The 14,516-nt window shown below is 43.5% G+C and overlaps 1 protein-coding gene across 1 annotated transcript in view; it reads left to right on the forward strand.

Annotated features, from left to right (window-relative positions):
- SLC6A15 (solute carrier family 6 member 15) overlaps window positions 1-14,516 on the forward strand; it is a 43,041-nt gene that overhangs the window by 24,151 nt on the left and 4,374 nt on the right. The window contains exons 6-9 of the mRNA XM_074984003.1: window positions 1,191-1,432; window positions 1,531-1,723; window positions 2,835-3,027; window positions 5,314-5,473. Coding sequence (XP_074840104.1) covers window positions 1,191-1,432; window positions 1,531-1,723; window positions 2,835-3,027; window positions 5,314-5,473 — 788 coding nt within the window. The remainder of the gene's footprint in view (window positions 1-1,190; window positions 1,433-1,530; window positions 1,724-2,834; window positions 3,028-5,313; window positions 5,474-14,516) is intronic.

Raw genomic sequence — 14,516 nt, forward strand, 5'->3', positions numbered from 1 at the left:
TATTTATGAAAACAGATCCTCTACAATTTACCTAACCATTATTATATATTATCTTTAAGCTTTTTCAGGAACTTGGAAACTTTTCTAAAATTTTATTAACATAACTTAAAGCATATTTTAATTAAAGTAATGAAAAACATACATTCATGTAACTATTTTGATGATTTTATTTTTTATAAAACTAATGACATTTAAATACAAAGTATGGTATCAAAATTAAGGTCCTCTAATATTATACATAATTTCATAAAATGTATGTTGTTATGGTTGTTTAATCTCAGTAGTTGAATCTAATATGTCCAACTTAACCAACAATTTCTGCCTTTCTTTGAGATCTATGGAAGAAAAACAACATATAAGAACTACATAATGATATTATCCTGTTGTGATCTACTAATTGGGTAGATCCAAGATAAACTGGTGATGGATTCTAAATGATCTAGTCTCACCAAAGGTGTTCATTGAAATTGGATTAGCTGAAGAAGTAGTGCAAATGGAATTTGCAGTTGGTTTTCAGTGCAGGGCCAAATTTTTACTTGCATATGTGATCCATTTAAGTCAGCAAGAGGTTTATATGTATATTTGAAGACAGCCCTTGACCCACATATATCAGTATTTTTTAATATTTTCTAGAGTTTATCCTACCTATTGAATCTTACTGCACAGACTAATGGTTAAATACATTGCCAGAACAATTAACCCCAGAGCGCTCTGTTGTTAGACAACACAATCACAGGAGATGCTTCATGGAATTTATTTTTTCTCTTCAAACAATCTTCAGCTTACATTACATTTCCTTTATAAAATAAAGTATCTCCAAAATATCTTAACAATTGCAATACAAATAAACTAGTCCACAGCTAAACTGAAAATGTGCTACAGTGTGGTCTCCAATACCAAGATAAAGATATAAAATAGCTGGAATTTATATATGGCTCTTAACTAGCCAGCAGTGCCGTATTACATTCCTCTTGCACTGGGTACAAATCCAGTGGAAATCTTGGCCAACATATTCTTCTAATGGTGTAATTAATATTCAGCTTTTATTCTACTACTTTATAAATTACTTTATATTTGAGCTTTAGCATTTCAGTTGGTGAGGGTTATCTTCCAGGATTGTATGTTTTCTATCCATGCAAAAGAAGTACTTTATTTTGGAGCTGATGTATATTGTGTCTAATTTCAAACAGCTTGAAATAATGCTGGAGCCCAAGGTCTGGAGAGAAGCTGCTACTCAGGTGTTCTTTGCCTTAGGGCTTGGATTTGGTGGAGTTATTGCCTTTTCAAGCTACAACAAGAAAGACAACAACTGCCATTTTGATGCTGTTCTGGTGTCCTTCATCAATTTTTTCACTTCTGTGCTGGCAACTTTGGTGGTGTTTGCTGTTCTGGGCTTCAAAGCAAATATCATAAATGAGAAATGCATTTCTGAGTATGAACATTCATTTCTTTTCTTCATTTTTATGTTATATTTCAAATTCACACAAGATGCTCTCTGATTTATTATCACCATTTCATTGTGTTTTACAGAAATTCAAAGACCATTTTAAAACTTTTAAAAATAGGCAGTTTGAGCCAGGATATGATCCCGCATCATATCAATTTATCAAGCATTTCAGCAAATGATTACAATTTAGTTTATGACATTATTCAGAAAGTTAAGGAAGAAGAATTTCCTGCTCTTGGCCTGAAATCTTGTCAGATTGAAGATGAACTTGATAAGGTAAGAATGGTGTTTGGGTCTTCAGGGCAAAGATTTTGAATGACCGAATGTTTTATTACCTAGCTCTTATTGGCTGTGTCTACACTGTTCCAAAACTTCGAAATGGCCATGCAAATGGCTATGCAAATGGCCATTTCGAAGGTTACTAATGAAGCGCTGAAATACATAATCAACACCTCATTAGAATGCCGGCGGCTGCGGCACTTTGAAATTGCCGCGGCTCACTGCCACGTGACTCGTCCAGACGGGGCTCCTTTTCAAAAGGACCCCACCAACTTCAAAATTTCCTTATTTCTATCAGCAGTGAGCAGTGAACTCCTTTATATCAGCAGAGAGGAATAAGGGGATTTCGAAGTTGGTGGGGTCCTTTCGAAAAGGAGCTCTGTCTGACAAGCCGCGCGGCGGCGAGCCACGGCAATTGCGAAGTGCCGCAGCCGCCAGCATTCTAATGAGGTGCTGAATATGTATTTCAGCGTTTCATTAGTAAACTTAGAAATGGCCATTTCGAAGTTTTGGGATAGTGTAGACATAGCCATTGTGAAATATAAAGACCGTAATATGGTGTACCTACAAGTAGCTTTATCTTCTGAACAGCCTCATTATGAACACATGAGCTTGATTCCTGTCGGGTTTTATGGATCAGGTCCTCGAATCAATGTACATGTTGTAACTCTAAAAACTAGGATTCCCTGGCTGTAGATGTTCCCCAACCAGAGAATCCTGCGCTGGAGCCCTTGCAGCAGCATCAGAGCTGTGGCTGGAGCACTCGGCAGCGGCACCGGAGCCACAGAGCTGTGGCCAGGGGACGAGCCCTTGTTGGTGGCAGCAGAACCCTGGGCAGTGGGGCTGCATCTAGGGCTGGAGCCCTGGGACCTCCAACCTGTATCTGAATTGAGCTACTGTATGCTGAAGTCAAGATATACTTATGCTGAAATCTTAAAACAGAATGAGCTGATTTTCACAATTTTTGAGCATGCGATGTTACTGGTGGGAGGCAGAATTAGTGTACACAATCTTACAAAAATATATTAATGCTGACCCACTGTTATTTCAACTTATGATTGGCTTCGCCATCTCCATTAATCATCTCACATGGATTTCTTATTGACAGGCTGTTCAAGGCACCGGTTTAGCTTTTATTGCCTTTACGGAAGCAATGACCCACTTCCCTGCTTCTCCTTTCTGGTCTGTGATGTTCTTCCTCATGCTGGTAAATCTGGGACTTGGCAGTATGTTTGGAACCATTGAAGGAATCATCACACCCATTGTTGACACCTTCAAAGTGAGGAAAGAAATTCTTACTGGTGAGTTTTACAAGTTTTCATCCCTCTTTAGCCCCCAAAATGTCTCGTCTTTGCAGATGGAAAAAGCTGTGGAGAAGAATAAGAGGTGTTTCACCTTTTTGTTCGCATGAGGAGTTGCAGTGCACAATATAGTATAATCCTGTTTAACTGCAGTCCAGTCTGTACTCTCTACCAACCTCCCTCATCTACACATCTCCTTAAAGATCTTTTCATGTGTCTTATTATCGAATCGTAGAACTGACAGGACTGAAGAGAGATCATCAAGACCAGTCGGCTGTACTAATAGCAGGACCAACACCAACTAGTTTAGACCAACCCTGACAGGAACTTGCTTTTGAAAATCTCCAGTAATAGAGATTGCACAACCTACCTAGGCACTTTATTAATGCTGACAATCAGGAAGTTTTTCTAATGTCCCTATAGTGGAAATGGTAGCACCCATTATAATTCAAGCTGTATAACAATGTCCATTGTGAGCTCCTTTATAGTAATTTCTATCAGCTGATGTAAATACATAACGATGTAAATAAAGAAGAATGAAAAAAAAGTAAGATGCTATCAGCTGATAGCAATAAGGGGATTTCGACGTTTGCAGGGTCCTTTCGAAAAGGGCCCCATGTAGACGAGCCGTGCACGCTCAAAATATGGCACTTTTGAAGTTCCATAGCTGGCAGCATGCTAATGAGGCTCTGAATATTCATTTCAGCACCTCATTAGTATTCTGTGATTTGGCCTTTATAGCATGGCCCTTTCAAAATTTTGGCCATGTGTAGACACAGCCATAGTGTCTACACACAAAAGCAGATCAAAAAAGCAAAACAGTCTGTCGACAGAGAGCAGCCAGATTGCCTGGCCCTCTCTCAGCAGAATGGCTGACCGGGGAACCAGAAGCCCTCTCTGTTATAAAAACACTGTCGACAGAGGCGCTATACCTGATTGGGAAGAGGCCTGACGCTGCCAGCTAAACAGCTGAGTTTTGTCGGCAGTCACTTGATAGAGCGCGTTAACCGTGTAACGGCTCAGCAAGTTTTGTCAAGAAAAGCCCAGTTTTGTCGACAGAAGCTGCCCGTGTAGATGCAGCCTATGTATTCAGTTATCGGAATCTGTATATACATATTGTTGCATGCGCTGGCTACATACAACATTAAGGCACAGTGGGGAGAGTTAATGATGAATAATCTAAACTCTGACGGTGGAATTTTCAAAAGTGCACAGTATTATCTAAATCTGTTTTACCAAAGTTTCTGGAATAACTCCTCTTGACTTTAGTGGGAACAGTTAGGCTCAGCAATTCTGAAGATTCCACTTTAACTTTCCTTCTGTCAGTTTGTTTTGGGTCCTAAATGTTATGGTTAACATCTATTTTTATTTTAATAGATTTTTCTTCTGCAGTGCTTTAATTGAAAACTTTTTCTCCAAAAGACATTAAAGTGAACAACAGTCACTACATGATAAAAAAGAGTTTATTTTTTGATGTTTGTGTTTACAAAATAATTGTTCTCTTCCCTTACTGTACTTAAGTCAATACATATGTTGGCTGAAGTATAACCAGTGGTTCTTAGGGGTAGTGCTACACTTCGGGGCTAATCCTACAAGTCTTTGTTTAGAATACAACTAAGTTCAAATTTTTCAACAATTTATCTCACTTTATTATTATTATGGGGCCCAGTCCTGTTCCCACTAAGGCCAATGGCAGAAGTCTCGTTGACTGTCATAACTAAATTTCCTTGACTTTGAGATGCACATTTCCAGCTGGCCTTTAGAATAAGAAAAGGGTGTGATGCTGTTGCTCTAAAAGCAAGTAGTTGCAGATAGCAGTGGCAGTGAATGATTGTAGCTAGTAAACCTATATAGCTATTTGGTTTGAAAATTATGGTTTAAAGTATGATTTAATATTTTGACCCAATAAACTTGAGTTGATGCAAAGAAAGAACCAAGGACCATTTCACAGCGTATACTTTTTTAGGTGTACTGTTTTCCTGGATTCTACCCTTAAATTCACGTTAAGTGGCAATGATAAATTTACGCTGCTGAATCAGGGCTGCCTTACAATCTAGTAATTACTTCTAATTTTTGCTGTTGTCTTCTGGCTAAGGAATGGGTTAAGTCCTATGTGGCCATATTGAGCCTCTGCAATGCTGGGATAGGACAAAGAGAAAAATAGTGTCAATCTAGAATAAAGCAAAACAGTAATTATTATTCGATGTTTGGTAATTCTTTCTGTCTTCCTCGCTTTCTGTGATGCATGATTATGGTGACATTTCTCATTTCTGTCCTTTGTTCCAGTCATCTGCTGCCTGGTAGCATTTTTAATTGGCCTGATTTTTGTGCAGCGCTCTGGAAATTATTTTGTCACAATGTTTGATGATTACTCTGCTACTCTGCCTCTACTTATCGTGGTCATTTTGGAGAATGTTGCCATTTCTCACGTTTATGGGATAGACAAGTAAGTTCAGGAAATGGAGTTGCTTTTTCATGTCATGGTTAATATATTGATGCGGGAACATAAGTGTGGAAGAGTTCACTGTGGTACAAAGTGACCTGGATCATTTGGTAAGTTGGTTTCAAGCAAATTATGTGCATTTCAATGCAGCTAAGTGTGCAGGTATATATAGGATGTAGGCTATAATTATGGATGGAAGTGCTTATCTTGGGAGATAGAAGAAGATTTGGGGTTGTGGTAGATACCCAGCCAAACATAAGCTCCTAGTGCAATGTTGTGGCCAAAATGAGTTAATGCAGTCCTTGGATGCATAAACGGGAATATCAAGTGGAAGTACAGAAGTTATTTTATATCTGTATTTGGCAGTGCAACTGCTGCTAGAATACTGGATCCAGTTCTGGTGTCCATAGTTCAAGGAGAAGGTTGATGGGAGAAGGTTCTGAGAAGAGGCATTTGAATGCTGAAAGTATTGGAAATCAGTCTGGAGCCTTGCACTGATAGACTCAAGGCATTCAACCTATTTAGCTTAGCAAAGAGAAGATTAGGGAGTTACTTGGTTACAGGCCATAGGGACCTACAGGTGAGGAACAAATATTTGAAAATGGGCTCTTTAGCCTAGCAGAGAAAGGTTTAATGAGATCCTGTGGCTGGAAGCTGAAGCTAAACAAATTCAGACTGGAAAAAAGGTGTATATTTTTAACAGTGAGAGTAATTAACCATTGGAATAATGCACCAAGGGTCATGGTAGATTCTCCATTCCTGGCAATTTTTAAAACAAAACTGGATGTTTCTCTAAAAGTTCTACTTCAGAAATTAGTTTGGGGAAGTTCTATGGCCCGTGTAATACAGGAGGTCAGCCCAAATGATCAGCATATTCCCTTTTGCCTTGGAATTTTTGAATGGTTTTGATGGTATGGATGCACAGGAACGGAGAAATGTAGAGAAAGAGGTGGTAGGATGTTGTTAGCATTAATCTTCAGAGAGAAAAAGATATCCTGGGGATCAAAACTTACACTGAGGCTGCAAGCCTGATGGTAGAGTTGTCAGTGAGGGGAAAGCAGCATTTAAGAGGAAAGACAATCAATTTGTTCTTCCTCAGCTGTTTACTAGATCACACGACAAAGGTTCTCGATGTGTATTCAGACTGAGATCAGTGTGTTTGGCCCTGTACAATTATAAATGGTGAAATGGTCCCAAGCATAAGGAGTTAATAATCCAAATGTAATCCAAATCAGGTAGAACAGTTCTGACTAATCCATTATAGTGAGATATTGAAATATCTTGAGGACTTGATTTCTGTGCTCTGAGAATAAACAATAGCATAAAAGGAATGTTTCCTTTGAGTTCTTATCACCTGGATCTCAGTCATCAGCTAGCCCCCAATCACAGTGAGGCAGATGACAATCAGCAGGTTTATTTTGTGATTCTCAGCAGTTATTCCAAGACCATATAAATATTGCTTGAACTACTTGCTCAAGAAGGACAAAATCCCATCCATCAACTAAATATAATTCTGTTGTTGAGAATGCATAGCCATGCAAATACAGGGTAATATTTCCTTAAAATGCAGACAAGGGGAAGAAAAAAAGGCTCCAAGAATCAACTTGAGGTTGCACTTGAAGAGTTCGCCTAAGGCTAGATCATGCTGCTTCCATATGGTCATTTACAAAGCCCCAAAATCATTAGGTCTGCCATGAAGAGAGATGGGGAGACCAGAAATGCTGCCACTCTCTGTACAGTGAAGAACGGTGGTTCAGGATGGCACATTCCAGACAGAAGTGTATGAGTTGCCAAGTCCTTCTGTACTTATGCACATTCATTAGCCAAAACCCCATGGGAGTGGCGGGTGCTCGTAAAAGAACACACACATAGTCCCATGGCTATCGCAGCTCCATGCATTGATTCTGAGTCACAGTGCATGACTGTCCCCAAACTTTACTTAAGTCCAAATTAAGTTCCGTAAGGCGTTGAAAAGGTGCCTCTGGCAAATTACAATAACAGTGTCATCAGTCAGCAGCAAACCCCACCATAACCAACAAAACTCAGCCCCTACAGACTTCCCTTTAAAATCCCAGTTCCATCAAAGCCTTCAGTCTGCAACATCTGCAACTAACACACGTCTTGCTGTGTGCCCTCAATGTTAGCTAACCTACTTCAGACCCAGGAATCCAGCACTCCAGAGCTGAGGATCCCTCATGGAGAATGAGTTACCACCAGCTTCCTGCCTCCTTTTAACTGAAGGGCAGTGCATCTTGAGCATATCTGCTATATGCAGCTCTGGTCATATGATGTAAGGAGAGAGGTGGTCTCTTGAGTAGGAAGGCACAACACCATTTCTTTTTAGGTCATAATTAACATACTACTTAGTGCCAGTACCGAAACCAACAGTCAGCCAATGCAGATACTGGAATTCTGATCTCATACACTTTCATCAAGGTGTGCTACTTACTAGACTGGCCATTACTTAGTACACCGGCTAAGATTTCAAGGTTGACTCAAGATAAGGTCGCATACAGAATGCACTGCATTAATCTAATCCTGAGGTGACACAAGCATAGATTGGGTAGCCATGTCCAAATTCAAAGGAAGCCATTTCCATCTATTAGTCAGGTGCAGATGATGAAAATAATATGGTTTATTGTAAATCTAGTCTCAAATTTAATATTCAGAGAGCATTGGCCCTTCATATGTTTCCTGTCTCATCAGCCCTAAGAAGGGGTGAGTAATAAATGGCCTGTGGACTAGATGCAGTTCACGATGGTTCACCCTACTGGGAAGCCAGATGCTTTATTGAGCTGAGCGTCCACAGGTACAGCCACTTGCAGTTCCCATTGGCCATGGTTCACTGTTCCCCATCAGTGGGAGCTTCTGGAAAGCAGCATGGGCCAGGCTACCACTTCCTACAGCTCCCATTGGCCAGGAATGGTGAACCACGGCCAGTGGGTCTTGTGAGCAGCTGTACTTGTGGACACTGAGGTATAAACAAAGTGTCTGGAGGCCCACCAGGGGCCAGTCCTGGTGAACCTGGTCCAGCTCACAGGCCGCTTATTGCCCACCACAGTCCTAATTTGTCAGTGATTCAACTGAAAGTGCCTGTGAGTCATGGCATGTGAGGCAGTCCAGTGTTCAAACTTGATCTTGGAACTCATTGTTAAGCTTTGTACCTCACTGATGATGTATATTTTGCCACGCTAGTATTTGTAAGGAACCCCGAATTATTTGCAGAGATCTCTTGAATCTGAAGCACTCAAACTGCCACTGACAAGTATCTATAAATTATTATATTTAGGTGTCTCAGTCAAAGGTAAGGACTACATTGTGCTAGGTGTTGGACAAACAGGGCAAAAAGGTTATGTAGAGCTAATAATGTAACTGTAAGAAAAAAGACAACAGGAGGATACGGACAGACAGGGGAACTCAAGGCGACCTGAGACAGTATTGATCACTGTGATAGGCAGTGGTCTCAGCACACCACATTATTCTTAGTTTTTTGTAAGCATCACAGCAAAGAGGAGTTTGAGAGAAGTAACTTTATGGATGTTTGTGGGTAGCCATTGGCAAGCATGAGGGGAAGCACAGGAGAAAGTAAGAAAGTGTTTGAAAATGTAACAAGTGGGTGGCAGGAGATTACATCTTAACGGCATATGAGAAATGACAGGCAAAGTAGGGATAGGTCATGAAAAATCTTAAAAGTGAAGACAAGTAGCTTATGTTTCTTGTGGTGAAGAAGGGGGAACTATACGATAAGGGCCGAAGCCATCTTTGAAATCAGTTACTTTCACTAGTTTTAATTATGTGCTATCTCTGTCCTTTGTCTACAATGAGCTATTTTTTCTGGTATGTTTCCAGAAATTAGATGAGATTTTATGTTATAGTAACCTTGTGCGGGACATTCCATTATGCCAGTTACAGTGGAAACATTTTGTACCATTAACATTCAAAAAGGGAAATGAAATAGCAAAGGAGTTAAACTGCCATCAGAGTTTGCTAACAAAACTCACAAAGGAAGTTAACGTTCTCATTTTCTGCATATATTCTTTCATCAGGAAGCCCTAAAACAATAGGGTTTGTTCAAAATATATGTTGTAGTTCCAAAGCATGGTGGCAGAGTCAAGACTTAACATAGTCATCCAGCAACTACTAAGGTGCAAAATGATTGTTTGGTGTTAATGTAATTTATTATCATATACAGTACACTTGCATTCAAAACTGGTTTTGTAAAACATATTGGCTACAGTTACACTACAGCACTCTGTTGACAGAAGTCACTGTTGGAAGTGATTTCCCAACAAAACTTCTGTTGACAGAGAGTTGCCAACACAAAAGCCAGTCGTGAGAGTGCTCTGCTCTGTCGACAGAGAAGCCGGACTGCCAGGCTGCTCTCTCAACAAAACAGGCACCCAGAAGCACAGCAGACAGAGCTGCCCATTGGTCTGAATGCCCTGTCTTTTGAGAGAAGCCCCCTCAGAGTGTCCATGCAGGGTTTTGTCAACAGATTCTGCATGGCTGAGATGTAGAACGCTGCCAGCAAAAGTGCTCAGTTTTGTCGACAACCGGGGTTTTGTTGGCAAACCTTGCTAGTGTCACTGTAGCCATTGTGTCCTTTCTAGTGTTCTGCATATATGTGAATTCAAAAGCAATGACGTGCCTAAATAGATAATGCAGTACATTATAAAACCCTTCAGTTACCTTTGAGGTGGATGGAGGACCGTGTTTCTTCTTATACTCATTTAGGGTAGTATCTCTGAACTAACACACAGTTGCAAGGGTGGGTTTGAAAAGATTTTAACAGTGGGATTTTTTCCCCAATGTATCATAGCTGCAAACCAGTGTCAAATCTTTCTGAGCTGAACACTGGATAATCTTAGGGATACCTGGGTCATATTTATAATACCCCAGGAACTAAACATCGGCCTAGCATCAATTAGGACAGGCGCAGGAAACCTCTGGCCTGAACTTGATGTAGTCCATTAGGGTTAGTTGATGGAGGGCTGCCAGATGATTTGTTTACCTGATCATCTGCAGGTTTGGAGCCCCCCAGCAGCCCATGGCCACTGTTTGCTGTTCCCAGCCAACTGGAGCTGGGGAAAGTGGTGTGGACCAGGCCAGTCCTTTCCAAAGCTCCCATTGGCCAGGACTGCTGAATCATGGCTGGAGGGAGCTGCAAGCGGCTATGCCAGCAGATCGATAAACATCTTGCAGCTCATCAGCAGCTAATCCTGACTAATTATAGAATCACAGAACACTAGGACTGGAAGGGACCTCGAGAGGCCATCGAGTCCAGCCCCTGCCCCAATGGCAGGACCAAGTACTGTCTAATCATGCATGTCTAGCACATCAGAGGTTCTTCTTCGAGTGGTCCCCGTGGGTGCTCCACAGTAGGTGTCGGGCTCACCCCGGCGCTGCAGCTCAGAAAATCTTCAGCAGTCTCCGTTGGGTCACGCATGCGCCGATGCGCGTTGGCTCTTCACGCGCTTATGGTCATGTGCGCAATCCGGTCCCCGCCAGTTCCTTCTCAACCGCTAACGGCTGCAGACGGAATCCTCTCCGGCTCCAACGCCTGAGACAGATAAATCTTATTTTTTTCTCATGTTAATAGTTTTTAACAGTTCATAGTTAGCAGTTCTATAGTTATTATAGTTAGTTACTCTGTTAAAAGTTGTTAAAAGCTAAAGACTATCTTAAAACCACAGCGGCCGCCTCCGGGTGGGCCCACTGTTTTTGTTTGTCAGCCTTCAAAGGCCAACGGTTATTAACATCACCTAACAGAGTGTTAAGTGTGCTATTAGCACCTAAGGACTCAGAGTTAAGTTTTAACAATGCCATTCCCCGGCTTTATGAAGTGTGAATCTTGCCGGGAGGCCATGCCTGCTTCAGATGGCCATAGCAGATGCATATGGTGCCTTGGGGAGATGTACGTTCCCCAGAAGTGCTCCCATTGTTCCAAGTTGACTAATAGAGCTAGAAAAGATAGAGAAATGAGGCTGAAGATGCTGTTAGTTGACAAAGCTCTTCAGCCTGCCTCATTGGAGGCAACGCATGCGGAGGGCTCTTCAGGACCGCACAAAAGGAAGGCTGCCTCTTTGACCTCCTCTGCGCAGAAGAAAAGAAGAGCCTCGCCTACTCGATCCCTGCCCCTTACTGTTGGGAGTGGGACGAGTGTAACAAAGGGCCCGCACACGCTGGCTTCCTCCACTGGTAAAGCCGCTGTGCATGCAACCACTCAAGACCCTGCAGCTACCGGGGAGACGGCACCGAGAGTTGTGCGGGCACTAGTCAGTCTGGCACCGGCTACTGCGGCACCGATCGAGACTTCCCCAGAGGCACCGGGATCCACGGCACCGAGGACAACGGCACTGGCGACGACGGCACCGGCAACAACGGCACCGGGAGCAGTGGCAATCAGCATGACACCTGCTCCGGTACCAAGTTCACCGACAAGACCACCCGAGAGGGTAAAGGCTAAAACGAAGACCAGGCACCGCAGCCCCTCTCCTGAGGTAATTGCGCTGCCTCTGTCACCACGATCACCACCAGAGATTCGATGGGCAGCAACACCTTTAGCCTGCCACAGACGTCCTTCTCCTTTTCTTCGGAGTCCATCCCAGGGGTCTGCACGCTTTTCTCCATCATCTAGCAGAGATCCCTACGAGTCTTCTTACAGAGGCTCTCCTCGTACATCGGTATCCTGTTGGCGGTCTCGACATTCCAGGCACCACCCTTACATCCTTGGGTCATGGTCCAAGCCTCCATCGCCAGGCCCCTGTCCCTGTTGCTACGACCGCCATCATTATGCAGGGCGTCAGCATAGGAGGTCGACGTCTCACTATGGATCCCCGTCGACCACCCCTCAACGCCACAGTGTTCTGCTTCCACCGGGGGGAACACCACGAGTTCCCCAATCAGAGGCTGGGCCTAAAGACGTTGAACCCCACCTCGAAATTCCACAAAGGCAATCACATCAATACAGCCAGGATCCAGAGGAATTGGAGGAGAGATACCATTGTGATGCCTCCTCATCCTCGCCAGACGAGGCCGTGGTCCCTGGAGACGTTTCTCCCCCAGATGACCTGAAACAGTTCCAGGAGCTGTTCAAACGAGTAGCTCAATCCCAAGATATTCAAGTGGCAGAGGTGCAGGAGAAACACCACAGACTCCTTAAAAACCTCAGGCCTCCATCTTCTTCTAAAATTGCTATTCCTCTGGATGATGCAGTCATGGAGGCAGCCACTAATATATGGCAGACTCCAGCATCTGCTCCTTCTACCAACAAAAGAGCGGACAAAAAGTACTTCGTCCCTGCGAAAGGTATGGAGTTTCTATTTAGTCATCCACAGCCAAACTTGCTAGTGGTTGAATCGTCCCAACACAGGTCCAAATCGTCCCAGTACAAATCTGGGGGATTGGACAAGGACATAAAGAAGCTAGATCTTCTGGGTAGAAAAGCCTACTCCTGCTCTACTCTGTTGCTCCACATGGCCAGCTATGCCGCTCATTTGTCGAATCACAATTTCGACAACTATTCCAAGCTTACTGCCCTCATGGACTTCCTTCCGGAGGATAAAAGGCCAATTCTTAAGGCAATTGTGCGAGAGGGCTACGCGGCTTCTCGAGCGGGCGTGCAGATTGCACTGGATGTGGCGGACACAGCGGCCCGCGCCGTGGCCACTGCAGTGGTAATGCGGAGAGAGTCATGGCTTCACACATCCGGCATTCCAAAGGAGTTACAGGTCAAAATTGCAGACCTTCCCTTCGACAAAATAAAATTGTTTGCTGAATCGACCGACTCAGTCCTACACTCGAGCAAAGATTCCAGAGCGACACTTCGGACTTTGGGGAAATATACCCCACCGTTCAGAAGGAAGAAATTTTATCCTCAGCAACGCCGTTATGGTTACCAACAGCAACGTACCCAATTTCAACGGGGGTATGATCAGGGACGTCATCAGCAAACACATTATAAGGGCCCTAGGCGCCGGCCTCAGCAGGGCAACGCCTCCGCAGGGCAAAGTGCAAGACAGCAAGTTTGACGGGTATGTCGAGGGCCACGAAGCCAAGACCATACCTCAGTGCCAATCTCAGTACATGTTCCATCACCGACTCAAGCCATTTTACCCACAATGGAAAAGCATCACGTCGGACAAGTGGGTATTGGAGATTGTAAACACGGGATACATGATCCCCTTCCAGTCTTTACCTCCACCAAATCCTCCCACTGCACCCCTTCTCAGAGACACCTCTCACTTACTGGAATTAAGGCAGGAGGTGGACCACCTCCTATTCATAGGAGCGGTGGAGAGAGTACCGGAACAATTTCAAGGCAAAGGGTTCTACTCCAGGTATTTCCTGACGGAAAAGAAGACGGGAGGGTGGAGACCCATGTTGGAACTACGCGCACTGAACCAGTACCTACGCAAACAGCGCTTCAAAATGACTACGATGGCTTCAATAATCACGGCACTAGACCATGGCGATTGGTTTGCAGCCCTCGACTTACAGGATGCGTATTTTCATATCGCAATTCATCCAGCCCACAGGCGTTTCCTCCGGTTCCTTGTGGGCACAGATCATTTCCAGTACAGAGTCTTCCCATTCGGACTCTCTTCAGCACCCAGAGTCTTCACCAAGACCTTAGCGGTGGTGTCAGCATACCTACACAGACAGGGAGTTTTCATTTTCCCGTACCTGGATGATTGCCTGCTAAAGGGAACTTCCCGGGCGGAGGTATTACGGATGATACACATAACCACAAAAACATTTACCTCACTGGGCCTCATCATCAATTTCTCATAGTCAAAGACCGACCCCACACAAAATGTAGAGTTTATAGGGGCTCAGATAGACTCAGTCACGTCAAGGGTGTATTTACCCGAGGCTCGTTTTCGTGCCATCGAATCTCTCGTACAACTACTAACGTACAGCCCCACTGTTCCAGTTCTCACGTGCTTACAACTGTTGGGGCATGTGGCAACCACCACGTTTGTGGTGCAAAACGCCAGGCTGCATATGCGAGGATTGCAGCATTGGTTGGCAACCGTATACAAAC

Source organism: Carettochelys insculpta, chromosome 1 (assembly GCF_033958435.1).
Source record: "Carettochelys insculpta isolate YL-2023 chromosome 1, ASM3395843v1, whole genome shotgun sequence".
NCBI classification, from domain to species: domain Eukaryota; kingdom Metazoa; phylum Chordata; order Testudines; family Carettochelyidae; genus Carettochelys; species Carettochelys insculpta.